Here is a 23,142-nt window from a genome sequence, read left to right as displayed (position 1 = left end):
ATAAGTGAATTGGGTGCATTCCAACCAATATTAGCTCCAGTGCTGGCAACAATCTTTCATCTCTTTTGCGCTGCCAAGTTCGCGGTTAGCTCTGCCTCTGTCCTAGGGAGTTTTCAGCTTTGCCAAGTAATTTCGGAACGCACGCATGTTAGTTTATGAGTTCATGGGTTCTTAAATTTACCCCACAGTGCACCGAGCGTTAGTTTTTTATTGGCTGCGCTCGGAGTGCGGTGAATACGGTTTCCCTGGTTTTCAACGCATGGCAGAAGCAAAATCCTAGGAAAATGCAAGCGCGGTATGATGTGTGTTTGGACCTGCGTAAGAATGCGTGTACGATAAATGATAATGCAATGACTGCCGTCTCACAGTTATATGTGTGCATGTATGTACAGTTTAAACATAGAGTATAATATACCTTAATAGCTGTACAGATGACAAAATTGTACAGTGAGGTTCGCGAGATCTACTCTGTAGAGCTCTGTAAGCTGTATAACGTGTGTACCGCGACATACTTACGCATAGGAATATCATGGGTAGTATGCATAGCGTCCATCGTTACACGCATAACGACACGACACCTATGGGCAAGGAGACGGAGGGGAGGGGTGCTCTTGGGCTTATTGGTTAGGGTTAGGAAGAAAAAGGTCCGAGGGCCACCTCCTATATGCTGAGTTTTTGCCCTAAAGCTCAGGTTAGCAGTAGTACGGAAACTAAGAGTAACCGTAACAAGACCGCGGTCGGTCGGTCGTCGTGGTCGGTCGGTCGGTCGGTCGGTCGGTCGCTCGGTCTACCGCCAGTCATACCGAGCCTCGAGTCAGCCCGAGTTTAAAATCCCAGCAGACGTCTTCGAGCGTTCAACCCACTACGAACTCGGGATAGTAGCAGCACGTCGTAGCAGGCATCGTCAAGTGCAACGCTACCAGCCTCTTAGTGCATACAATAGCTACATGTATAGTTACGCACCGCGATTCGCTCGTCGTTAAAATTCTTCACGCGGGCACTGACTGGACCGACCTCCCCAAGTCCGTCAAGAATCGTTTGGCTCATACGGGGTGTAGTGTGCAGTTTCGAGGTGTTTTGATGTTTGTTAAACAAATAGACATTTTCGGAATATCTAATTGTTCCCCTAAGTTTTCCCAAAACCTTAATTCCTTGGGCCGTGTCAGCTAGCGACGACGGAGGGAACATGACAAAAGGTGGCATCACTGGAGATGTGTTGGAAGCGCGGACGGAGCCGCGTTCATTGATATTGACGCCATTTTACTAACCTTTTCGGCGCGGTGGAATAATTCAAGCGCTACGAAGCTATTAATTTGCGCGTGACCGATCGTCGTTTATCGGCTTACCCTGGACGCATTTGCGGGAAGAGTATTTCGATATAATATTTCGTATACGAGAATACGGCGATCAGATAGGAATCACCCACTAAGGTATGGCATCACGGTTTCGTATTATGCTCAGCTTCCTTCAGGCCGATCAGGAGGCGCAATAATATTATCGTCCTCCTTTTCGCTTAATGATGTTATCCAATTTATCTCTATGCAAGCAACCTACTCCTTCAAATTTGTTGAAACTCCTTCACTGACTAGGCATATTTCTTCGACAATTCTCTTGGTATCATTGACAAGATTTGCCTGACATTTAATTTTGTTGAGATTCAAGATTTGTCGAGCTAGTAGAAATTTTCACACTGGTGTACCTTAATATTTACCCATTTTTATTCATTTTTATTCATATCGCTAGTATGTCCAAGTATTCAATCTGATTTCGTAGTCGCTTTCAGAGATAGATTATCAACAAAGTTCAGTTTCACAGTCACAGTTAACCAAAGAAGCCAATGTTGCTAATGCAGCCAAGTCTAGTGATTAAAATCGTGACAAATCTCATGAGAAGCTTAGACTTCTATAAAAATTCTTAATTCGATATTCTACTACATCATGCTGTTCAAATATTGTTTAATACCTATAGCTGCACGCTTTGGCATGAGTTTATCCTTTTGTCTTTTGAAGATATCTAGCTTGATTTTCAGAAATTTTTTAATGCTAACACTGAATTACACAAAAATACATTTTTACGAAATCAAACAGTTCTTTATAAGCAAAGATAAACATTAATAATTTGGTTTTCAGCTAGCTAACATGATTACGTTCTATTCATGCCTCGTGTTTGGCAGCTGGTATAGCTTTAGTCTAAAGCCCCGATAACCTATAACCGATGACAAAGTACTTGTGCATAATGCCTAGCTTGGACAAAATTATATTCAACAGTATCGTTTGAGTGTTCAGCTACTGTAAACGAGTCCGTTAACTTGTTCCTTTATTGCCTGTGATAATAGACAGGGTGGTTGATCAGGTATTGGAATTTATCATATACAAACTGGTCTTTTGATTCGTCTTGACATACAAATTTTATTATTATGCAACATATAGCTAGGCAAGTCAATGAGCTGTAAGCATTATATACAAACAAATGCTTCGATATTGTTACACTACAATATTTTTGTAGAAACTATGCTATCCGAAGCCTTGCTATATAATTCAATCGCATAGTAATACACCAAATATTTTTATTAACTGAATGTCCCTGAAAATCAAAGTATTATAATTACAGGATACTTATCTATCATACAAGATGCACGCCACTAAGAAAAAACTGGCAGGCTTAGTATTCTGAAAGACTTTCTTATAATGTCAATTGGTATTTTTGTCTTAATGCTCAAAACTATTTGACAAGCAACTGTCATATTATATAGGGCAGCTGAAGAGAGTAAAAATAAATTCCAATCCAAAAAGCAGACTTGAAAGTTAATGTTGATTTTCATACCCCTAGGCTACTGTGAATATGTATTATTAAACACTTCATATGAAAAAATGTTGGTAAGTCGCGGTAAATTAGCAAACACTGCTTTGAGTTATCAATCTCATTATAAATCTTAATTCCAGGTGACCCTGCGATCGCAGTCAACGTTATTATGGAAGATGGAGACGGGGAGAGCAAAGTTATGGATACCGCAGCTGCTGCAGTCAACAATGAATGCAAGGAGACTGACTACGAAGAATCAAACAACGAAACAATTTATTCATGTTCAGACCAAATCAATACGAGTTCGTTAGAAAATTTATATTCCTCAGAGTCTGAGGATAACGCTAGCAAGAGCCTTGGTTCGTCTTCCAGAATAGCATACAAAGGTTTCAAAAAGCGCATTCTTGCCCAGACGCAAGAAAATCAACCCTCTATATTGCGGAAAGAATCCGTAGAAATACAATTTCAAACAAAAGCCTTCAATTCAAGAGGAGTCAAAGAGAAGAAGTTGGATACTAAGAGAGGAAAAATCACTGAGTACGCCCAGTACCTGGGGCTTCAACCTGCGGCAAAATACAAGTGTTTGAAGTGTCAGTCAGGAGCGACTTTCTGTACCATGTCGATGTTGAAACAGCACCAGCGAAACTGTACCACATCAATGTCTCCGATGCAGGGAGTTTTGGGAAGTCCCGAATCTACCTCAATGCCAATAGCTACAAACTTTAGGATTACGCGCAAAGTATATCTGTGCTCTGCTTGTGGCACGTACTTTGAGAACTGGAATCTTTTCCTGCACATGCGAGAGGTTCACAAGCGACACATATGTCTGTTTTGCCTTGGAATGTTTGGTCAAGCCGAGAGACTCTCGTATCACTTGTCAAGCAAGCATAGTGTACCGGAGACAGAGTTTCAATCTGTTGAAGATTTCTATAATGCTTTCAAAGGTTCCTGCTACCTAATTTGCTGCAATTGTGAGAAAGTGTTTTCCGAGACTGATGACTTTTATAACCACTTTTGTTCTGTGCCACAGAGACAACCTACTGCTAAGACATGCTCGGTTTGTCGGCAAACTGACTCGCATGCTTCTTCTTGCGCTTTGGTTTCAGAAGCCCGACCAGTAACTGCGGATACGACTCTGCTACCGGTAAGTAGCACCTTGTCTATGAAAGCGCAAATGCAATCAGCAGTTGGGAATGGAAAGGGTACGTGTAAACGAATAATACGAAATAACAGGCTAAAGCCAAGCAATTCGACAAAAGTATTGGATTCCTCGGTTCAAAAACTATTTGAGACTGAAAAGACAGAGGAAAAAGCACAGCTTATTCCTGGAAATGACGACGGCAGCGAATCTTATTGCGGCACAAGCGAGAGCTCTGATACAGAGTTTCTCATTGGCACTGCCAGAGATACGGTGGCTGAAACGATTATGGAGGTTTCAAGATGCATCGAAATGACAGGTGTTGACGATTCAGCACGTAAAAGTGAGAAGCCAGAGGACGAAGCTTGCAGTAAGAAATCACCACGAGATGCCAGCACGGAGAGTTACGATAGTGTGACAGAAACCATTATGGAAGTGTCGCGATTTCACGGGGATTCCAGTCAAGTATCAGATCAGGATAGCAAACAGGAGTTGGAAGATAGTTCCCAGTGGAAAGAGCCCATAAAAAGCACAGAGTTGGTTCAAGTACAGGATTTAGTGTCATTGAGCCTGAATCCGGAACTAGACGAACGACTCAATTCAGTAGGTTCCGTCTGTAATGAGTCAGCCAACGAGGAACCGAATAGTAGCAGGATGCCAGTTACTACTCAGAATGATGAGACCTCACCTCAGATTCAAAGGCCTGACAGTCCTGTTAAAAGTTCAGTGTCACATTCTTTATTTAGTCCTCAACATGAAGTACAAACTTTGGATGATATTTTGAAGGGAACCCCACCCAAAGAAGATGTGGAGAAGGAAGAATCTGAGGCGCCTCTCGAAGAAGAAGAGCCTAATGAGTCTACTGAAAAAGAAGAGGTTGACGAGTTTGGAGAACCTCAAACATCCGTGTCGTTCAATGCAGTTGCTGCGACAGATAGAAGTCTAGTAATTAAAATCTGCACGAACAGAGTTTCAAAGTTCTCAGTATCCAATGCAAATACCATAGTTAACAGCAGAGAGAACTACAACATAAATCGAGAGTCGGAAGAGAATAATAATGGCGAAGGTACTACATCCGAAGAAAAGACACCGAATTTATCAGAAATAGAAAGAGACAGTACCGGCGGTTATCAATTAGATGCAGAGGAAAGTGACACTGACAGTGAGAAGCTAGCTGTCGTGGATTGCCCCTTAGATGAAACTGAGAAACTAGCCAAAGACACAAATGATGAGAATAATTCTGGGGGTGAGAAGTCGCGAGATGGGAATCAGGACAAGACTGACTTTGAATTGGATGGGATTCTTTTAGCTGGCCAAGAAGTTCCAAGTATAGATCTCAATGTTGAGGGTACTATGGAAAGCATGGAAATTGAAACACTTCTTAAGCACTGTATAGAAGCGGCAAGTCCGACTTGCATCTATTGCAACCACGCTCGCCAAATAGCTGTGAATGGAAGGCAGTTGGGACTCCACATGCTAGCTGAACATAGATTCCTTCCCCAACATCCTGCTATTATAATCCACAGAGAACAGTTTATATCAAGGATAAAGAAGGCCCTGCAAAGTATTGAAGCTTATTTCTTCAATTTAGATAGCTATAATTCTACAGCAGGCACATACAACGTATCCAACGGTAGATCATACGAATGCTTTCACTGTCGCTTTCATTCGTCGGTACACAAAGAATTGTATCTACATAACAGAAAAATGCACCAAAAGACCATATTAATATGTATTATGTGCAAGTCCACATTTTACAGCTATAGTGAATTGTTGTGCCACATATGTCCAGGAGTTTACTCGCCCAATATAAACGTCAAGTATCGCTGCTGTCTCTGCACCACTAATAATTTGCCTTCTGCGTTCCGGCTGATGGTTCACCTTCGGAAGCGACATCACGCGTGCGATGTTTGTTTGGAATCTACGGGAAACCAGCAGAGACTATCCAACCATGTCTGGAAACACAAACTCCATCATTTATGCTACAGATGTGGAATTGCTTATAGGAATAAACCAGATATCACTAAGCACCTCTTTTGGAAACATGGCACAGAGAGTGTTGTGTGCAAAAAGTGTTTGCAGAAGAAATGGCCACACGTTTATCATTTTTGTATCCCACCAACTGCCTTTGTCTGTGAAGAATGCAACTCGAGTTTTTCTCGAGCAGTAGCTTTGAAGGTGCACAAGCGATTACATTCCAATGATTCACCTTATAGCTGTGAGAATTGTACTGCACAATTCATATCAAAGAAGTTGATGCTCAAGCACAAAAAGAATCACAAAGAACAAGTTGATATCCGTGTAGATGTTCCTGATGAGACTCATCGTCGGCTGCTCAATGATGAGGAAAGGTCTGGGAAAGATAAAGTAACAAGTAATGACAGTGTGGCAGAGATAGTAGACGTTGTTAAAGAGAGCAAAGAAAGCATTAAGAAAGTAGTCGATGTTTACGATTTGCCACCGTTGAATTTATCCTCAGATAGTGACTCGGACAGCCAAGATGATAAAGGTCAACCTTCCAAGGGATCAAACCAAGGAACTCCTGCTCAAGATATACTCAAACAAGAATCCAAAAATATGGATGATAAATTTGTGGAACCTGTTCACCTTACGCCGAGTGAGTTTACAAAGACTTCAGTTGAAATTGATCTGATCGAAGACGAGAAAAAAGAAGAGGTTCAAATAATTGACGGGATTTGGGATAATTTTAAGTCATATACGGCTAGTCTTGAAATGAAAGAGTCATCTAGTACGGAGAAAAAAAATAGTGATGAAGAAATAGAAATTTTGAGAAAGATCGTATTGTCTGATCATGACTATTGTGTGGTTGCATCTGAAATGGAAAAAATAAATCCTTCATCTGGTGAAGAAGGCGTAAATGCTGGAAATAGTAAGACTCACGGTACAGAACATGATTATAATGGTAAACCTTCCAAAAGCCCAGAAATGCAACCAGCAGTCATTCAAAATGCAGGCTGTGAAAATGAAACCAGTAAAAAGAAACCTAAAACGCCACGCAAGAAGAAGCATAGCGGTAGCACGTCATCAAGTGATTCGTCCAGCAACAGCGATTCCAGCAATTGCTCATGCGGAACTAATTGTAGCTGCAGCAGCTCATCATCTGGCAGCTCTTCATCTGGTTCCTCCAGTAGCTCAGAGTCAGATAGCTCTGCGTCTGAGGGATCACCTCGCAAACAACTCAATCGCAAGGATCGTAGAAAGTTCAAGGACTTGACGAAACGAGGTAACTCTGATTCGGTTGAACCTGATTCCATTGTAGCGCCACTGCAAATTGAAAACGGTCCCAGTCCTGCCGACATGTGTAATCCGGCACCTCCTCCAGACACTTTACTCAGAGAATCCGATCTTGATACAGACGAGACTGAAACTGACGAAGACTTTTACGACGAACACCCCCAACAGCTTGCCAATAGGCTATTAACTGAAAAGCGTAATCAGTTGACGCTGCTTGCTGCTGTTGCACCTGCTTCTTCAGATTCACCAGTGACAGAGCACCTCAACAACGGAGCAATAAACATGACAGAACACATTGTAAAACAAGCTCCCCCATTTATTGCTGCAAGCCGTGAAAACACTCCACAGCCAAAGAAGAAAGCAAAAACAAAGAAACGGAAGAAAAGTGACAAAGACAAACAGCGAACGAGCACCCCAACTGTTGAATCCATAAAGTTGAACATTCCGAAATCCTTTTATCAAACAAAACCGGGATTTGTCTCAAGTACGCCAGCTTTTATAACTGTTGTACCCAGCAGATCTTCCACTCCAAACTTCTCGGGACCTGGCCCAGAAGTATGTTCTGCAAAGGAATCTCACACAGGGAACTCAAGTGCTATTCACACAGTTGGAAGCGAATCTGAAACTGATAACAAACGTTCATCGAAAAGAAAGCGAGTTCCGAAACGTTTTTATGGCGACTCGAGCGATGAAGATAGTGAAAAGCAACCAGCATTGAAATGGAGAAAGGTCGAACCCCCGCCACCTGCTCCTGCTCCAGCTCCAGTTACAAATCTGAGACCTTTACAGACAGCGTTCTTTGATAAGTCACTGCCTTTTGCTTCAGTTACAAAGCATGTGGAATCCCCAACGTTTGCAGTATCTGATAGCGAGTCTGAAGCACAGGCAGATAGTAGTAGCGATTCAAGTGGATCTGACACTGAATTGCATCAGCAGGAACAACGACAACAGCAGCCACTTCTACACCAGCATCATCAATTGCAGCAGCAGCAGCAGTCGCAGGTGCAACATTATCATCATGAACAACAACCACCGCCGATGCATCATCTACTGCAACACAACTCTCATACAACTGAGAATAATGCTCCAGTCTTGGAACGTTCTGACAATTTATATTGCTATTGCCAGTGTCCTTATGACGAAGTATCGGAAATGATTGCTTGTGACGGGGATGACTGCCGCATCGAGTGGTTTCACTTTGAGTGCGTAGGAATAATGGTGCCCCCAAAAGGAAAGTGGTATTGCCCAGATTGTCGGAAGAAGCATGGTATTGTTAACAGTAATGACGATTACTTTGATTGATAATACCAACAACGAGCATTCAACTAAAGAGTTGAAACTGCATACATCTATCTTGAACAAAACTGAATCATTTACGTTGAACTGTCAAAGTGAAAGAAAAGAAATGACTCAGTCTGACGACAGAATGCTTAGGCTCCCTCGTGCAAAAATGTATCCACGAGATCTAGAAAGTGATACGAGCCCAGGAGGTAGTCGATCAAACTGTTGAAATTGGTTCAATACCCAAAGATGTAGCAAATGCTTCCAGGTATAATAGCTGACATTTTTCTCCTTTTCGTCTCATGATGAATAACGTAATAGTGACCTGTGTTGATATTTTTCTCAAACCAGCAATTGTTTGTATATAATTGTAAATATAACGTAGAGTTTATAACGATGAAATGAGGATTTCCTGTAAAAATTTGTTTGTACTTCTTTTAATGCCATCAGTGTAGATTACCCTAGGTAAACCCTAAAATCGTAGAGAATAGCTCGCATATGTTGTACGAAAGTTCTGATAACTGGACAGAGGTGAAAATGGAATGAAGAAGATTTTAAAACAGTTATAAAATTTGTAAGCACTGATGCGGTTGTTGTCACTGCTGGCAGTGTCTAGGCCTGTATTCCTGTTACGTTCATCCGTTTTCAGGTGCAAATACTTCTAACCGGTGCTGTACTGCCCAACGCATTTTTCTCTGTCTCACATTAAAAATTATTACATAGCTAAAAAATTTTCCTATCGCCACGCGTAGCTAGCATAATATTTATTTTACATACATTTTCCGCTTAACACCCCCCTTCCCCCAGATATATACTTGCATGAATTATTTCTAAAGTACAATTTTCATTGATTAAAAATAGATCAATGACTTCATAATAATTGTTGTCGTTGATGAGGATTAAACATGCAGACACAAGGAAGCAAAGTTGAGCTGATATGAATATATGTTCCACGTTTTGCGTAGCAAAAATTCTTATGCAAATACATTGTTGGATTAAGCTATTACTGTACGTGATAAAGTAATTCTAAGTAGTCTCATTCTAGAAAATGGAATGTTCAATCGATTAAATTACAATTTTAGCATGACTTACGACCGAGCAGCGATTAACAATTGTTATAACGTTTTGTATTTTACTGTTCATGTTCATTATTCGCACTTAATCATTATTAGTTGCAATATATACAGTTATCTTGATAGTCAGTAAAGCTTATTTATAATAATACTTATGTATCATTACAATAACTTGTGTTGTACTTCACCTATTGTTACACTATGTATTTATGCCAGTAAATTCCTGGTCAATTATTGTGTATGTTACGTTCACTCTAGACTATTTGTCACAAAGAAAAATATTTTCAAAAGTGATTCTAGACAAATAATCTTCGCTTTGTTCCGCTTTAAACAATTTATATCAGATTCAAGTTTCTTTTCTGGGAAAGTACGAATAATTACTTTTGATCGTTATACGCAACAGCTTGGCCCAACTAGGGATGATATAACATACGTATAGTTTTTCTCCTAATGGAGCCGAGATTTATACTTTGCGAATGGTAGTGATATTCAACACTTTGCTCGTACCTCGACTTGGCTTATCGTGTTGAACGACAACTTTAGATTTATCATGTAAGAAATAGCGCAAATACATTAGTAAATGAGGCATCAATTTTTCGTTGATAATTTTTCTAAGTGAGGTGATCCGGAATTCGACAAGCGAGGCAAAAATAATAAGTTGAATCATATTTCGACGTCAAAACAGTGAAACAATCAGTTGATCAATTTTAATAAATGACCTTCCAACATTCCGTAAATTTGGAAAGTAATTAACGATAGACGGTTGAAACCGTAGTACATCAAGTAACTCGGTATTTAATAAATAATTAAGTGCAACAGTTCTACAGCGGTCCTATAACACGTACAATACATATAGTGAGTAGATGATCTCATGTTATAAAAGTAGTCTGTGAAATTTCTAATTTCGATATCACATGATAAAATTCACAAGTTGTCAAAGCTCAGTGCTGAGCCAAACGATGAGTGAAAAACTTGTGGATGGAAACTGCAGTAGATCTATGAACGTTGCAGATTTTAATGATGTAACCGCATTATGACACATAACTTACTGATATTTGTCTTGTCGAATTGTATCAATGTGGAGTATCCTTGGCCGATGAAATAATATTCGTCTCCGCAGTGGGTTCGATGCCCAAAATTTCCACAGCAAAATCTTTGTAAGATATATCCTGTACCATAAAATAATATACTACTATAAGCAATCGAATTGATGTCGTATTCTTATCTGCTCCTAGTTCACGTCAAGTCTTCAGCTGCTATAATAACTGGCTCTGGAACTGGCCAATAAGAGTGTTACTGTGTAGTAACTTACCGCGGGTAAAAACGAGAAATTGATATCTGCAGCATCTTTCTCCGATTCATCTTCCACCGGCATCAGAAGACTGAGGGCTTTGTAAGCCTGTTCAGTACTCATGCGATCTCCTAAGTCGAAATTATTGCAATTTATCCCTTTTGAAAATGTTTAACAAACGTCATTTACCCCAATCGATGCGATGTGATGCCACTAACCATGCCCAGTTAGAATTTCTATAAACTGTTCTCTGGTAATGATTGGACTATTCTCCATTTCAGGTTTACCAAATACCGCAAAGGCTTTCTTTATCTGCTGCATAGACGTACCGAACACGGGGCGATGATTTACGTACAATTTGACAAACTCTTCAAATGTGATTTCCTCAACCAGCTGCCCAGTTTTTGCGTAATTCTTAGAAACCACCTCTGTCATAAGCTCTTCCAGCTGATGCGGACGGTTCACGAACATGATGAAAGTCATAAGCAAACAAATTATCAAAAAGATCTGTAACTCCGAAACCCTGCATACACGAGGGAAACGCAATAATTACACATTTCAAACGTACACTAAGCTAGTTACAAAAGTGCACAGAGCATTAACTGTCTTTGGAAGGCATGTATAAGGTATACGTCAATGGTAAACGTTAATAATCAACTTGAGCTTGACATATAATACTATTATATCTGCATTATATGTAGATATATACCTGTGTTCCACAAATTATTTGATGCTTCACGAAAGTTTGGTTCGCGCAAGAAATATTTAACGCTTTGATACGTATGTGAACTGAAATTAACCATTGTACGAAGTGAAAATGGGATTGATGCATTAATTCATTTCTACTCAGCTTACAAGAAGAAAAAAAAAATCGATACATTTTTGTGAACCAGGTAACATCAGAGAACGTGACTTAATTTTTATGAACCAAATAACTTGTGCACTGTAACCAGAAAGAATTAGTTACACCCCAAAATATCACAGGCCATTTACTTGTGCGTGTACCACTAAACCGTATATACCTTATTGGTAGAAATGCTTAACACTGCTGCGGTGTCCTTTTGAAATTTTATCTTTTATTAATTTTTTTATACCGAATAATTGTCCACATTAAATAGTACCTTTGAAATGTGTACTATAGATACCCTCTTCGGCTGTAGCCATTTTCAAACTAAATCACTCACCTCGCAGGCACTAGGATAGTATCCAACAGCTCGCATTAGGTTTGGCAATTGCGTAATTGACACTTTATCCGACACAATTCGAGTAGCTGTTGTATTCTCTCCTTGATGCAATATTTGTGCATAGTAAAATAGATCCTGCATTTCATTCAACAGCCAGCCATCCTGACCTCCGTCAATAAGGCAGTAAAACGGGGAGAGACTAGAACCACCTAGTTTAGCCATAATGTCGACAGCGCTGTAATAAAATATTCAGCGTTGCAAAATTACTTTTAAACCTTCAACTATTTCGTTGTCATATATTCCTAATCTCTACAAAATATTTTCTTTTCAGTATTATCAGCAAAATATTTCATTCGGAGTCTGACATTTTCTTAACGTAGTCTTGGGGATATCCTACAGATATTTCCGAAATGTTCGATGTCTGCAGTCCTTAGCTTATAATAGAGATTTTTCGGATAAAATATTTATAATATTCTAACAATACAGTTGCAACCTTGGTTGCTGTATCAGATTGTTATTATGATTGGGTTTTCATCTTGTATTACCGCGGATTAATCTTCCACATCAAAACGCATGGATCTCGGTAGCCAAGAGTGAAGAGAAATTCACCGCAACAACTGAGCGTCATATGGGTAATCTGAAAAATAACGTTACATATGTTTATTGTCATGATAAACTACGAATGTGATTAGTGCTTACGAAAAATTAACCATTTGCGGGTGACCAACAATTCCCACGACCATGAAGGGATTCCCGTCGAAAGGAAGAAGCTGCAACCCGATTTGAGTATCGGTAGCAAACACCATGTAGGCCTGATTGTGCATGTTTCTCGTCGGTAAAAACTGTGTTTGCATCGTGTCAAAGAATGATTTAAATCACGGCGTTTTTCGTTAAAACCATAATTATCAAGTTCTTACTGTTATCCTGGCCACTGGAGCCCCGGAAGACGGACCAAGGTACGTTCCTTGAATCAGTTTCGTACAGTCGTTCAACAGTTTGAATTTGTGCTAAAAATTAACATTTTTTTCACGCGTTCTTATTTTATTTGCAATTAATCAAACATTACAAACCTCTGTATTAGAAAATACGAAGAATCTCTCTACTTCGAATTTTGGATACCAAGCCATACAAAGAGGAATTGCTGAACTCTCTATACAGATTACCTTAAAAATCTTTAAACCGGGTTCTGGATACGGTCCGCTGTGGTGGAGTAATGAAAATTCATCGAGTAAAATTGAGGCTTACACGTCGGCAACTCTGCGTAGAAGCAAATTGCACCTGTTCTCCAGGTCGTACTCAATAAAGTTACAGTCCTCTGCAAGAGTAAACAGACGGGGTACAGACCCTCCGCTCAAGGGTGGTCCGAATAGAACTTCTCTAATTGGCAAATGGTGAGATTGATATTTGCCCAGAAAGTTCCAAACTGCTAGATCAGCGCCAGTCTCTGCGCTTGATGCCGCGTAATGGTACGCTCCAACAGTCATGTTATCATCCTTGGATTAAGAGTTATTAATTGAATGATCAGCTCCTACAGGGATGCAATAGAAAGCATGCTGCATACCCTATATGCCATGAAATCCGATTTTTCCGAGTAAACGATATCCAGAAGCGACTTGGATGCATGCTTGAACGGCAATCGATCCTCTGGATCCAGGGTACTGGGATTTAGAATCCACAAAACACCACTCTGCATACCGCAGGCCAACTCCCGTCCTGGGAATTGTATAACGAAAAGAATCAAGAGCTATGTGCCGTATCTGAGAGTGTATAGCGTGATGTAATTCTTGCCGTTTGGTGAAAACCTCAACGCTGTGACTCCAGCCAATGGCTCTTGATGGCTATGTACACATGTCACATAATTTCTTATCGCCCCTGTGATATCACTTGCGATCAACTCTTCGAAAGATGGTATTGGCGGAGTTTGCTTGGATACCAGAAGATGATGGTTGTTGTACTCGTACAAATGGATACCGCCTGCCATATTGCCGGTAGCTAGGATATCCCTGTAGCCAACGGTGCATGCCACATTGTGTTGGAACGGCAATTAACGAATTTGGCCGATAAGTTACTTCTCCGAAAATGTTCGACACATGGATCGTTAAAGAGTAATATATACTGCAATGGAAGTCACTGAACCTGTCGGGATGAGTATCGACAGCTGTAACGGCTGCCGCAGCCTGATGCGAAATATAGTGACACTTGAGACTAGATGTTTCCACTCTAGCTATTCTGGATGTGCCTGTAACTGGAGCAAAGAAGACATTAAATTATAGCTATGAAAATCTGCGGTAGGTCTATATAGTATAGTGCGGATTCGTCCACTCCTTCGTACAAACTATAAAATCGTCGACAATAAACGGCGTTTGTTCCAGGGTGTAATCCGAGGGTATTATCTCGGGCTTTTGGCTCATCACACGGTTGTCAAGGACGATTTGATCTTCGTCTGGATTAACTGGAGGCGCCAAATCCAAGGATATCGTAACATTCGAGTCGAGGTTGGCAAACTTTTCACGTTTCTCTATTGCGTGTTTGGACCTCCTGGGTAACAGCAATTCTTCAAGGGCAGGTCCTCTACTTTGATCATCCGAAGGCGGCTCGCCATCCATTTCTTCATTATCAACGTCATCCTCAGAATTTTCAGTACGGTCGAGAGTACTGGTCGAGGAAACCACTGATGAAAAATAAGTCAACAGTCAACTGAAAAATTCATACCTAATTGATCGAAAGTCATCGATAAATTAGTCGGTAATAACTATTGTTGAAAAATGAGAAAAAACAATTTTCTCTACATGTATAATTGTGCAAGTTTGCAGTATATGCAGTATAGGAATGTAATTTACCGAACGATTCGCTTGTTACTTCAATAGGAGCCTTCCGGCGAGAGTTGAGATGAAAAGAGATTGCAGTAATTCTATCGAGACCAAATTTCTGACAGCAAAACATCAGCCGCAATTGATTGTCGTAGAACTTGATATGACCCAGAACATTGCCGACGACTACGACACTGAAATCAGGAAATAAGTTTAAACATAATGCGTGATCCATTCATCACGAGGCTTCAGATCTATAGGTAGCATATATATGGCGTTTCCCTGATAAAATTTAGCCGTTATAGATTCGACGAATAGAGAAGTTAAAAAGCTTATTTCAACAGATATAACTGTACTTCTCGTGGCTCGTAATGGCAGATATTTCGCACGACTGTAGACGCAGGGATTTCACATGTGTTTTGAAATTGCTCGGTTTCCGTTTAGTACTAAAGCATTCTCTGTACAGAATATCACTCAAGACTAGTATGTGTCCTAAAAAAAATTGAGCTCATTGTTGAGAAAAATCCTCATCAAGTAATTGCCAAATTGCAATTAATATGCACGAGATCAGAATGCCAAAACGAAATAATTTATTATTTCTAAGCGAGGGTAAGAAATTCTTCATCGAATAATTAGATTTCGTACCGTTGCTAGTACCCGTCCAGACTTGATGAGTTTTCATGATGTACGTAGAAACGTTAAAGAGTCCTAATCGCCCGGCATCGCCGTTAATTTTCGCTACTTTCCAGTTCAACGTTTGATTATCCTACAGTGAAAAATGAATTTTTCCATTATAGAACTCTCATAAAGCTTTCGTTGACGCGTGAGCCGAACAAACTTTGTAAGTGTTTGTAATATATGTCGATAGAAATTTTTAAATCATGGTATCACACAATACTAACCCACGTAACAAATACGAGATTACTTTCCAAGCCAAGTAGAAAATGATTAGAAAATTCGGAGTTGAAAATAATTTCTTTCACTCTGTCGTTCCCAAGACCGGTTAAAACGGCAGTGGCTTTGAAACAAAATTAATATTCATAGCTTGGAACGTATTGATTCATAATTTTCAACAATTTATGTCCTATGATCAAAATTTTTACTCAATACCATCGGATTCATGGCGACCATACGACCACAACCAGAACTTTATCGTCATTTCTATCCCATTTCCTATGGTTACAATATACTTTGCATTTGGACTCAGTTTGGCTGCCAGTATTTCTTCCATACCGTGAGGATTGAACAGCGTACATATTGGCACTCTAAATGATCATGTGAAGAAAAATGTTTAATGATGACGAATGCGCTCCAACAATTCATCCGTCTATTTAGCAAGCATGACCTCGTTTCCGTGTCCCAAATAATAACAACGTTATCCTTCCCGTAATCAACAGTCAGTAACCACTTTCCTTCTGTATCTGTAGATATCATTGACACATAATTTTGCTGAAATTATAAACATAAAAAAATATACGATCCACCCATAATACTGCCGTTACATGTACTAACAAGGAAGGTATCGCAGGTCGATCTCGCCGATTTGATTTCTTTTGTAATATGTTAGAGTAGACTAAAAACTAAGCGACACCAATTTTTTTATGTGCCGTCAAACACTTTCGGGGGGTGAAGCCACCCTCCAAAATAAGGTATGTCAAGGGGCGAACATATTACAAAAGAAATCAAATGAAAGAGATTGAGCTGACATACCATTAATCAAGTCTCATTACGTAGTTGGTTATTCGTTAGTATCGAAATACAAAATATAGCCTCGGTTCTCTAGCTGCTGGCGTTGATTCGCCGGAAACTACCGTTATTACATGACTAATTGCAAACCGTGAGGATTCGGGGAATCATAAAAAATTACCAAGGGAAACCTAGGAGTGAGGGCTTACACTGTCGCACATTAATATACGTATAATAAGTAATAACAAATGTTTGATTCATTATACCGCGAGTATCCGGTGAAGCGGACCCCTGACACGCGAACGACGAGGACCAACGTCGGGTCAACCTGACGTTGATTGCATGCGCTTTACTAGCATTACATAGTCACACAACTATGATAAGTCGAACGAACCACGGTTGTCCGGTTCACCTGCAAATACTGGAAACGGTTATGGCTGTACTAATATTATATTAATTCTCTAACGTGTCCCTGCAGGAGATGCATATCCCTCGATGTGTAATCGTACAATGCGGTGGCATGCGAGCAGGCATAAGCGATTAGAGTTCGGTCCTTGGATGTTAAGTTGACAAGTGGAACTCGTGGATTAATGCCGTAAGAGTGTCGCAGCTTCTGTAAATGAAAACCGTAGGGTATAACACATATTTCTATTCATTGTAGGTATTACAAATTCTAACAAGGTTGAAGTTGGTAAGGTTAACGTGACGAAAAATTACTATTTCTCAAGTTTATAGTGACTTTAAACTAGTCAAGTTTTCAAAATACAATTGTTAAATATTAACGGTTTTCTGACACTTTAGTCGTCGCAATAGCGTTACTAACTTCACCCTCATAAATTGTATACGTAGGAACTTTAGTCTTATTTCTTTGGTATATACTTATAATACTTACAAAGGGTGTGAGTTTTGGATTTTCGGAAGATGAGCTGCGCCGAGGTGAGCGAGAACTTTTCAAATGCTCTTCATCCTCGACTGGAGTTCCGAAGGAAATCCAGGAGTTGGAAAAAATCGATGACGAATCCTCGCGCTTATTCATCTTCTAATTTCTAGTTTTTCCCGATGCCGGAAAATTTATTTGCGACGGGTTCGGAAAAGAAAACACGCAATGACTAATAATCTGGCAATTGTGGTTTATATTCCGCGTGTGAATTATGGGTTGAGTAACATTAGCTCCGTTCACACTGTTTACCTCTTATTTCCCTGAACTTGTAGCTTCAGGTTTTTCACCACTGATTGTTTATATTTACACGGTGACTTACTCACTGCGATCATACGACTTTTTGCTTCACAATTAACTGATAATAACCATAAAAAATGACACTAAAATTACGCTTTCAGAACATACCTATGATATATGGTATATGTTTTGATTTTTTTACGGCTAACTAAATTTTATACGCTGTCAAAGTTTTCCTTCATAAAATCAATAACAAACACATATCGGAATTATATTTTCCGAAGTACGTATTGTGCAGGGATGCGTCAGGAAAAATGGACTCCTCCTGCCCTAAATCTTTGTCGTTTTCGAAGCGTATTTAATTTTTGTTATATACATTGATTCGAATGGTAACGCGTTATTACTAGAAAAAATAATAACTGCTGGAGTGCAGTAATTGTAATATCACGTGCTTAAACTGGCCGTACAGAGATGAAACTAAATAACAACTTTGCACAAACGACACCGATTTCATACTTATAGCGTTGCAGCTTCGTTGTTAAATGCTTAAGACACATTTTTTTTTCTCTCAAATTCGACCAAGTTCGTAACTGACTGACGTCATTTCGCCTACGATGATTAGAATCGAAGAATCATTGGCGTGACGTTCAAATAAAACCCCTATTTACGTAGACGAGACGTCAGATATGGATCACTCATCAAAAGCGCGTACGGAATTTTTTTTTAAACTGACCGCAGATAGATCCATGATAAGCCCGAAAGTCAAATATCAAATATACCATTACTCCGATAGTTTGGCGCATATTGTATACATATATTACATGTAGTATGAAAGAAGTTTATCAATGATGGGTCATTGCAGAGCAAACGTGTCGAAAGCATCGTACATGAGTACAATTTTCCTATACTTGGTTTGGTTTGGCCAGTATTCGCGGTTTTAAGACAATTCCTTCCATCGATTCGAGGAATTTATTAGTCATTTTGCCATATGGTCATTACCATCTGTGCATGATACAGTATCCTGTATTATTAATTTAATTTTGCCCCATTACTATTTACATGTGGTCAGCGTGTAAGTACATATTAAAGAAAGTGTAAGGATTACCTTGTGGTTTTATACAAATGTGTAACGCGGTTTTGCACAATTATGAATGAATTGTTTACCCCCCCCCCCCCCCCCCCCCCCCCCCCCCGAGAATATATATCCAATATATATATAGTTCGTCCCAATTTCGATATTAATACGAGAATCATCGCAGTAGAAAGAATAGTTACAATCTCGGCCTACCGCTCGTTGTACATATATACGTATTCTGATCATTTTACTTCTCGCGCATACTTATTCATACATATTGTTCAGTTATCTTTTTCAATCCGCGGAGAGCAGTTCCTCGGCCGCCGAGGCTGGATATCATAGAAGCGGCTCCATGTATAATAAATAACGAAACTCTGAAGTTCGAACAAGCTCGCCACAAAGTTTAAGTGGTGGCACACGTTTTCACTTTTACTGTTATTGTTACTTTTCGATTTTTCTATTTTCAATAATTTTTTTACTTTCCTCACCGCAAACTCAAATTACACATTAATTTATAACCGATCGATCTCTGCCGTTCGAGCCGGGCTCGTTTGAAACCTGCACCCTAATTACTGTTAGAAGAACGTAAAAATATATTTACAATCAGTGGAAACAAACGTCGAGTCAATTATCGACAATGTCAGACAGTGATAAAGTTCATGTGGGTGTCCACGAGGGCAGCGTGATGATGCGTTATACCGTCATCCAAGTGCTCTGCATCTTCATTCTTTCGATCGTCGAAATTCGCGGGGCGCCGATTTCTGTTCAAAAATCGACAGACGTACTTTCAGTGCCTCCAGCATACGCGGTATGTTCAAACTAGACTGCATGGAGCAAATATCAGTATTTGCCAAGCGGTCTAGCTCAAAGATTTTTTAAATTGACTTAAATTTACTCACTGTTTTATCTGCCTCCGAGTTAAGAGTTCTTTGACATTCTCTGTACATAGACAGTAAATGTATGTATGCATACACGACATACTTGAAACGCTTGCACTCTCGCCTTACGTCGGTATATCAGCCCGCTCTTGCCGATAAGTGTTGTTAATAACAGAAAACTATGAGTACGTTTCATGGAAAAAATAATACATTCGTATAAGTCGGAATTATACCGTTCACTCTGGTCCTATAGAAAACGCAATGTGTAGAATAATTGTTTCATTCTTTGGTAAACCCTTTAATTTTATTGATTGCGGACGAATGAATAAAAATTTTAGAGAGATACTATAACATATCAATACAACCTGAATTTATCAGTTTCACTTTATTCCATTTATTGCGGCGATATCACTTTTTGTCGTCAATTCTTGATATCTGTAAAAAGGAATTCCACTGTTCACTTCCTCTGCGATACTGATTTAAGTTGATAAATCAATCTTTAATAATTACCAGATTCACTTCGTTTCAGCCTAATTTATCGCAGCGTATAAGCTATAATTATTTAAACACGTCTTCTCTGCTTTACTGTAAACATTTTTTTTATCCGACTATCATTTCTACCGCAATCTTCTGGTGGTTTACAACCGTTCCATTTCCTTGATTCGAGGTAAAAAAAACGCCAATGACTAAATTAAATTTATTTTTTGCGACAGCTGACGTTCATGAAGAATTTTGGGTACTTACCCAGGGGAATGTCTGGAGCGCAAGCACAGTATAGCCAAGATTCGATGGTCAACGCATTAAAGACTGTTCAGAAGTTCGGCAACATAACTCAAACGGGAGTGTTCGATAATAACACGCTCCAGGTAATCATTATCATAATACAAACGACTATTGTATACAGTATAATAATAGAGTGTCGATTGTTTGAAATTATTTTTCTAACAATAAGTTTAAACCAGTCGAGGCGTATTGAAATTGCTGCTCTTTTTATAGAAGAAAGTGCAAATTTGTTTGGTCTCTCTTAAATCTTTGCCAATATTTACCTGCGCCACATAATTATTGCTTTTCATTTCAAGTTGATGAAATCACCACGATGCGGTGTTCCTGATGTTGATAGAAACGTGAACACTCGAAGGAAGCGATACGTCATCGCATCTAAAGGATGGGGAAAACGAAACATCACCTATTAGTGAGTCACAGTTTTTAACAAAGTAAACGTTGACCGGAACCAAGTCTTAATATACGGATAGTAATTCCTTGGAGATAAGAATTATTACGACGATAAAAATAATGAATCATCACAATAATTGACAATTTTAAATGATAAATGTTGGTAATTAATCTTTCTCCAATAAATGAATTTAATGCACTTTTTATTACAGCGTAGCAAACTGGAGTCCGAAGTTAAGTGAAGAGGCTGTCAGTGCCGAAATCGCAAGAGCTTTTGCTGCTTGGAGTGGATATTCGCGTTTGAATTTTAAACAAATCAACGATCCGAGTGCAGATATAATAGTGGCGTTTGGAAGAGGCGAACACGGAGATGGGTGAGATTAATACATTTATATTGAATACAATCTGTGTGTCAAATAACACGGATGCGGTGTACGTACTGTTTTTTACTTTCATATTTGTTTCTTCACCTTGGATCTTGTAACGAAAATCCGTCATGTTTATTGTTCGAAAAATTAAGGAATGCCTTTGACGGTCCTGGAATAGTCCTGGCCCATGCCTTCTTCCCCAACCCGGCGGGGTCTTACGCGGGAGATCTTCATTTTGATGACGATGAACAGTGGAGAATAAGGCCTACGGAATCAGAAGACGGAACTGACTTTTACAGTGTTGCCGTTCATGAAATTGGTCACAGTTTGGGCCTCGATCACTCGCCTGTACCTACCTCTGTCATGTATGCCTACTACAGGGGATCGACCCCAGACATGCAGCTCGACTATGATGATATTTTGGGATTGTATCAGCTGTACAGTAAGGATTGAAATATATTTACCACTTTTGCAATGCATCTCTAATACATCGGCATGTTGTGTTGGCAAATCCACTCTTTCAAAGACAGTCTTACGATCAGATGTTGCGCGTACATACTTCGCCATACCGCCAGATACAGTTGTCGTACATTTAGAAATTAACTGTATGTATCAATTTTAGTTTCTCAACATGTGGAAGATGATGATTTTGCAGCAAATGAGCCAATTACCACTACCACGGAGCGCGTCACGACAGAGAAAGATGCCGAGGTAAACTTTGTCACAGAAGTACCCTCTCGGGAAACTACAACAGAACGGAGTTATCAAGTAACGTACATAGGGGATTACGAAATAGTTGAAGATCATCTCCAGCATCAATCTGAAGATTACGACGAAGTCGAGACATATCCTACATCAACCATTCCCGATATCTGTGATGGCAATTTTGACGCCATATCAGTTTTTAGAACAGAACTTTTTGTTTTCAAAGGAGAGGTAAGCTCGTTATCTGCGCAGCAGGCCAGATACAAAACGTGATTTTTTTAACAGGATTCCCTATTTTTAGTATCTTTGGCGACTGAGCAAGCGAGGGATAATTCAAAATGGTTATCCGGTCAAGTTCCATGAGTTATTTTGGCAACTGCCAGATTATGTTAAAAAAATTGATGCTGCTTACCAAAGAGAAGACGATGCTAGCATTATTCTTTTCAGTGGTAAGTCAATAAATAGCATTTCACTCCTCTGAACCGTTTGAGAACCATGTTTCACGATCTGAAATTTTTCAAATAATTTTATGTGGCAGGGAAACAATACTGGGTCTATGATGGATACTCTTTTATTGAAAACAGTCCCAGACCACTAACGGATTATGGTATCGATGAAGGTGTTGATGCGATAGACGCTGTGCAAGTTTGGGAGAAAAACAAAAAAGTCTACCTGTACAGGTAAGCGAGACTTGACAAGAAATAGAATTTAACACTGAGGAAGAAAGTAATATTCTTTTTGCATTCTTAATACTAGGGGTGAGAAATTCTGGAGATTTAATGCAACATCCCGCATGTTGGATCCTGGATATCCTCACAACATAAGAAGGTGGCGTGGAATTCCATCTCACATCGATGCTGCAATGACATGGATCGACGGTAAGGACTGTGGTAAACATCATAGACCAACACTTTAAATCTTTCAATCTAATGAATGTTTTTATAATGGCAGGCAAGACTTACTTCTTCAAGGACAAATTGTTTTGGAAATTCGATAACCTTCTAATCAAGACTGACAATCGCTACCCTCTTCCGGCTCCCCAATACTGGATGGGCTGTCCAGAGAGACCTGATACTATTTGGTGGTAAATAAATAATAATGAGAAAAAAAAACGTGAGCTCTGGGAGCATGGTGAGAAGGTCGAAATTTGTCACCAATGGCCTTGTTGGCGTGAAGGTCAATTTCTGACACAGGCCGCAACAACGAAACAAAAAAAAAAAAGGAAATAAAGTGCCGTCAATGAGCT

At 39.6% G+C, this 23,142-nt stretch overlaps 5 protein-coding genes and 1 long non-coding RNA gene across 9 annotated transcripts; 2 read left to right on the top strand and 4 right to left on the bottom strand.

The window, feature by feature from the left end:
• The first annotated feature begins 647 nt into the window (after nucleotides 1-647).
• On the top strand, nucleotides 648-10,756 carry LOC124306126 (uncharacterized). The gene is made up of 2 exons (XM_046766341.1): nucleotides 648-1,430; nucleotides 2,943-10,756. The coding sequence occupies exon 2, from the start codon at nucleotides 2,972-2,974 to the stop codon at nucleotides 8,495-8,497; it is 5,526 nt and encodes a 1,841-aa protein (XP_046622297.1). The 5' UTR covers nucleotides 648-1,430; nucleotides 2,943-2,971; the 3' UTR covers nucleotides 8,498-10,756.
• LOC124306118 (cilia- and flagella-associated protein 251-like) lies at nucleotides 10,156-12,890 on the bottom strand. Its single transcript, XM_046766324.1, has 5 exons — nucleotides 12,735-12,890; nucleotides 12,570-12,661; nucleotides 12,025-12,259; nucleotides 11,059-11,287; nucleotides 10,156-10,971 (listed from the first exon to the last, which is right to left on the bottom strand). The coding sequence occupies exons 1-5, from the start codon at nucleotides 12,876-12,878 to the stop codon at nucleotides 10,799-10,801; spliced, it is 873 nt and encodes a 290-aa protein (XP_046622280.1). The 5' UTR covers nucleotides 12,879-12,890; the 3' UTR covers nucleotides 10,156-10,798.
• A 39-nt stretch (nucleotides 12,891-12,929) lies between these two features.
• LOC124306122 (cilia- and flagella-associated protein 251-like) lies at nucleotides 12,930-13,508 on the bottom strand. The gene is made up of 3 exons (XM_046766334.1): nucleotides 13,303-13,508; nucleotides 13,095-13,224; nucleotides 12,930-13,031 (listed from the first exon to the last, which is right to left on the bottom strand). Exons 1-3 carry the CDS (start codon nucleotides 13,506-13,508, stop codon nucleotides 12,930-12,932), a joined length of 438 nt encoding a protein of 145 aa, XP_046622290.1.
• Nucleotides 13,509-13,901: 393 nt separating this feature from the next.
• Nucleotides 13,902-18,172, bottom strand: LOC124306117 (cilia- and flagella-associated protein 251-like). Of its 2 annotated transcripts, XM_046766323.1 has the most exons (9): nucleotides 17,710-18,172; nucleotides 17,413-17,566; nucleotides 16,987-17,133; nucleotides 16,180-16,283; nucleotides 15,945-16,099; nucleotides 15,737-15,852; nucleotides 15,480-15,600; nucleotides 14,865-15,028; nucleotides 14,573-14,721 (listed from the first exon to the last, which is right to left on the bottom strand). In XM_046766323.1, the coding sequence occupies exons 2-8, from the start codon at nucleotides 17,554-17,556 to the stop codon at nucleotides 15,021-15,023; spliced, it is 795 nt and encodes a 264-aa protein (XP_046622279.1). In that variant the 5' UTR covers nucleotides 17,557-17,566; nucleotides 17,710-18,172; the 3' UTR covers nucleotides 14,573-14,721; nucleotides 14,865-15,020. The 2 variants fall into 2 exon arrangements, with proteins under 2 accessions (XP_046622278.1, XP_046622279.1); XM_046766322.1 differs by lacking the exons at nucleotides 15,480-15,600; nucleotides 15,737-15,852; nucleotides 15,945-16,099; ... (2 more) ...; nucleotides 17,413-17,566; nucleotides 17,710-18,172 and adding an exon at nucleotides 13,902-14,269 and having other exon boundaries at nucleotides 14,357-14,695; nucleotides 14,865-15,076.
• On the top strand, nucleotides 17,268-23,139 carry LOC124306115 (matrix metalloproteinase-14-like). 2 transcript variants are annotated; one of them, XM_046766318.1, is made up of 10 exons: nucleotides 17,268-17,456; nucleotides 20,364-20,516; nucleotides 20,730-20,842; nucleotides 21,036-21,197; nucleotides 21,344-21,633; nucleotides 21,814-22,127; nucleotides 22,198-22,345; nucleotides 22,435-22,576; nucleotides 22,653-22,774; nucleotides 22,848-23,139. In XM_046766318.1, exons 1-10 carry the CDS (start codon nucleotides 17,442-17,444, stop codon nucleotides 22,982-22,984), a joined length of 1,596 nt encoding a protein of 531 aa, XP_046622274.1. In that variant the 5' UTR covers nucleotides 17,268-17,441; the 3' UTR covers nucleotides 22,985-23,139. The 2 variants fall into 2 exon arrangements, with proteins under 2 accessions (XP_046622274.1, XP_046622272.1); XM_046766316.1 differs by lacking the exon at nucleotides 17,268-17,456 and adding an exon at nucleotides 18,900-19,580.
• On the bottom strand, nucleotides 19,594-22,990 carry LOC124306127 (uncharacterized). 2 transcript variants are annotated; one of them, XR_006908533.1, is made up of 7 exons: nucleotides 22,859-22,970; nucleotides 22,650-22,781; nucleotides 22,309-22,403; nucleotides 21,656-21,936; nucleotides 21,294-21,456; nucleotides 20,697-20,808; nucleotides 19,594-20,085 (listed from the first exon to the last, which is right to left on the bottom strand). It is a non-coding gene; the product is annotated as an uncharacterized LOC124306127 (long non-coding RNA). The 2 variants fall into 2 exon arrangements; XR_006908532.1 differs by lacking the exon at nucleotides 19,594-20,085 and having other exon boundaries at nucleotides 22,650-22,753; nucleotides 22,859-22,990.
• Nucleotides 23,140-23,142: the final 3 nt, after the last annotated feature.

Source organism: Neodiprion virginianus, chromosome 5 (assembly GCF_021901495.1).
Source record: "Neodiprion virginianus isolate iyNeoVirg1 chromosome 5, iyNeoVirg1.1, whole genome shotgun sequence".
Taxonomy (NCBI): Eukaryota; Metazoa; Arthropoda; class Insecta; order Hymenoptera; family Diprionidae; genus Neodiprion; species Neodiprion virginianus.
This window is presented reverse-complemented; position numbering and strand designations above follow the sequence as displayed.

What these genes read in the sequence shown, in the direction of transcription:
- LOC124306126 (XM_046766341.1), top strand. Translation starts at nt 2,972, where the DNA reads ATGGAAGATGGAGACGGGGAGAGCAAAGTTATGGATACCGCAGCTGCT.
- LOC124306118 (XM_046766324.1), bottom strand. Translation starts at nt 12,878, where the DNA reads ATGCAAACACAGTTTTTACCGACGAGAAACATGCACAATCAGGCCTAC. An exon ending in ACTATCCTAGTGCCTGCGAG is followed by an intron (nt 11,288 to 12,024) that starts GTGAGTGATTTA and finishes CGTCCGCATCAG; the next exon opens with CTGGAAGAGCTTATGACAGA. An exon ending in AGAAATTCTAACTGGGCATG is followed by an intron (nt 10,972 to 11,058) that starts GTTAGTGGCATC and finishes ATTTCGACTTAG; the next exon opens with GAGATCGCATGAGTACTGAA.
- LOC124306122 (XM_046766334.1), bottom strand. Translation starts at nt 13,508, where the DNA reads ATGACTGTTGGAGCGTACCATTACGCGGCATCAAGCGCAGAGACTGGC. An exon ending in GAGTACGACCTGGAGAACAG is followed by an intron (nt 13,225 to 13,302) that starts GTGCAATTTGCT and finishes ACTCCACCACAG; the next exon opens with CGGACCGTATCCAGAACCCG. An exon ending in TCGTATTTTCTAATACAGAG is followed by an intron (nt 13,032 to 13,094) that starts GTTTGTAATGTT and finishes GTTAATTTTTAG; the next exon opens with CACAAATTCAAACTGTTGAA.
- LOC124306117 (XM_046766322.1), bottom strand. Translation starts at nt 15,069, where the DNA reads ATGGATCACGCATTATGTTTAAACTTATTTCCTGATTTCAGTGTCGTA. An exon ending in AGTAACAAGCGAATCGTTCG is followed by an intron (nt 14,696 to 14,864) that starts GTAAATTACATT and finishes ATTTTTCATCAG; the next exon opens with TGGTTTCCTCGACCAGTACT. An exon ending in TGTCGACGATTTTATAGTTT is followed by an intron (nt 14,270 to 14,356) that starts GTACGAAGGAGT and finishes TCTTTGCTCCAG; the next exon opens with TTACAGGCACATCCAGAATA.
- LOC124306115 (XM_046766316.1), top strand. Translation starts at nt 19,410, where the DNA reads ATGTCAGACAGTGATAAAGTTCATGTGGGTGTCCACGAGGGCAGCGTG. An exon ending in GGGATTGTATCAGCTGTACA is followed by an intron (nt 21,634 to 21,813) that starts GTAAGGATTGAA and finishes TATCAATTTTAG; the next exon opens with TTTCTCAACATGTGGAAGAT. An exon ending in AAAAAAGTCTACCTGTACAG is followed by an intron (nt 22,577 to 22,652) that starts GTAAGCGAGACT and finishes TCTTAATACTAG; the next exon opens with GGGTGAGAAATTCTGGAGAT.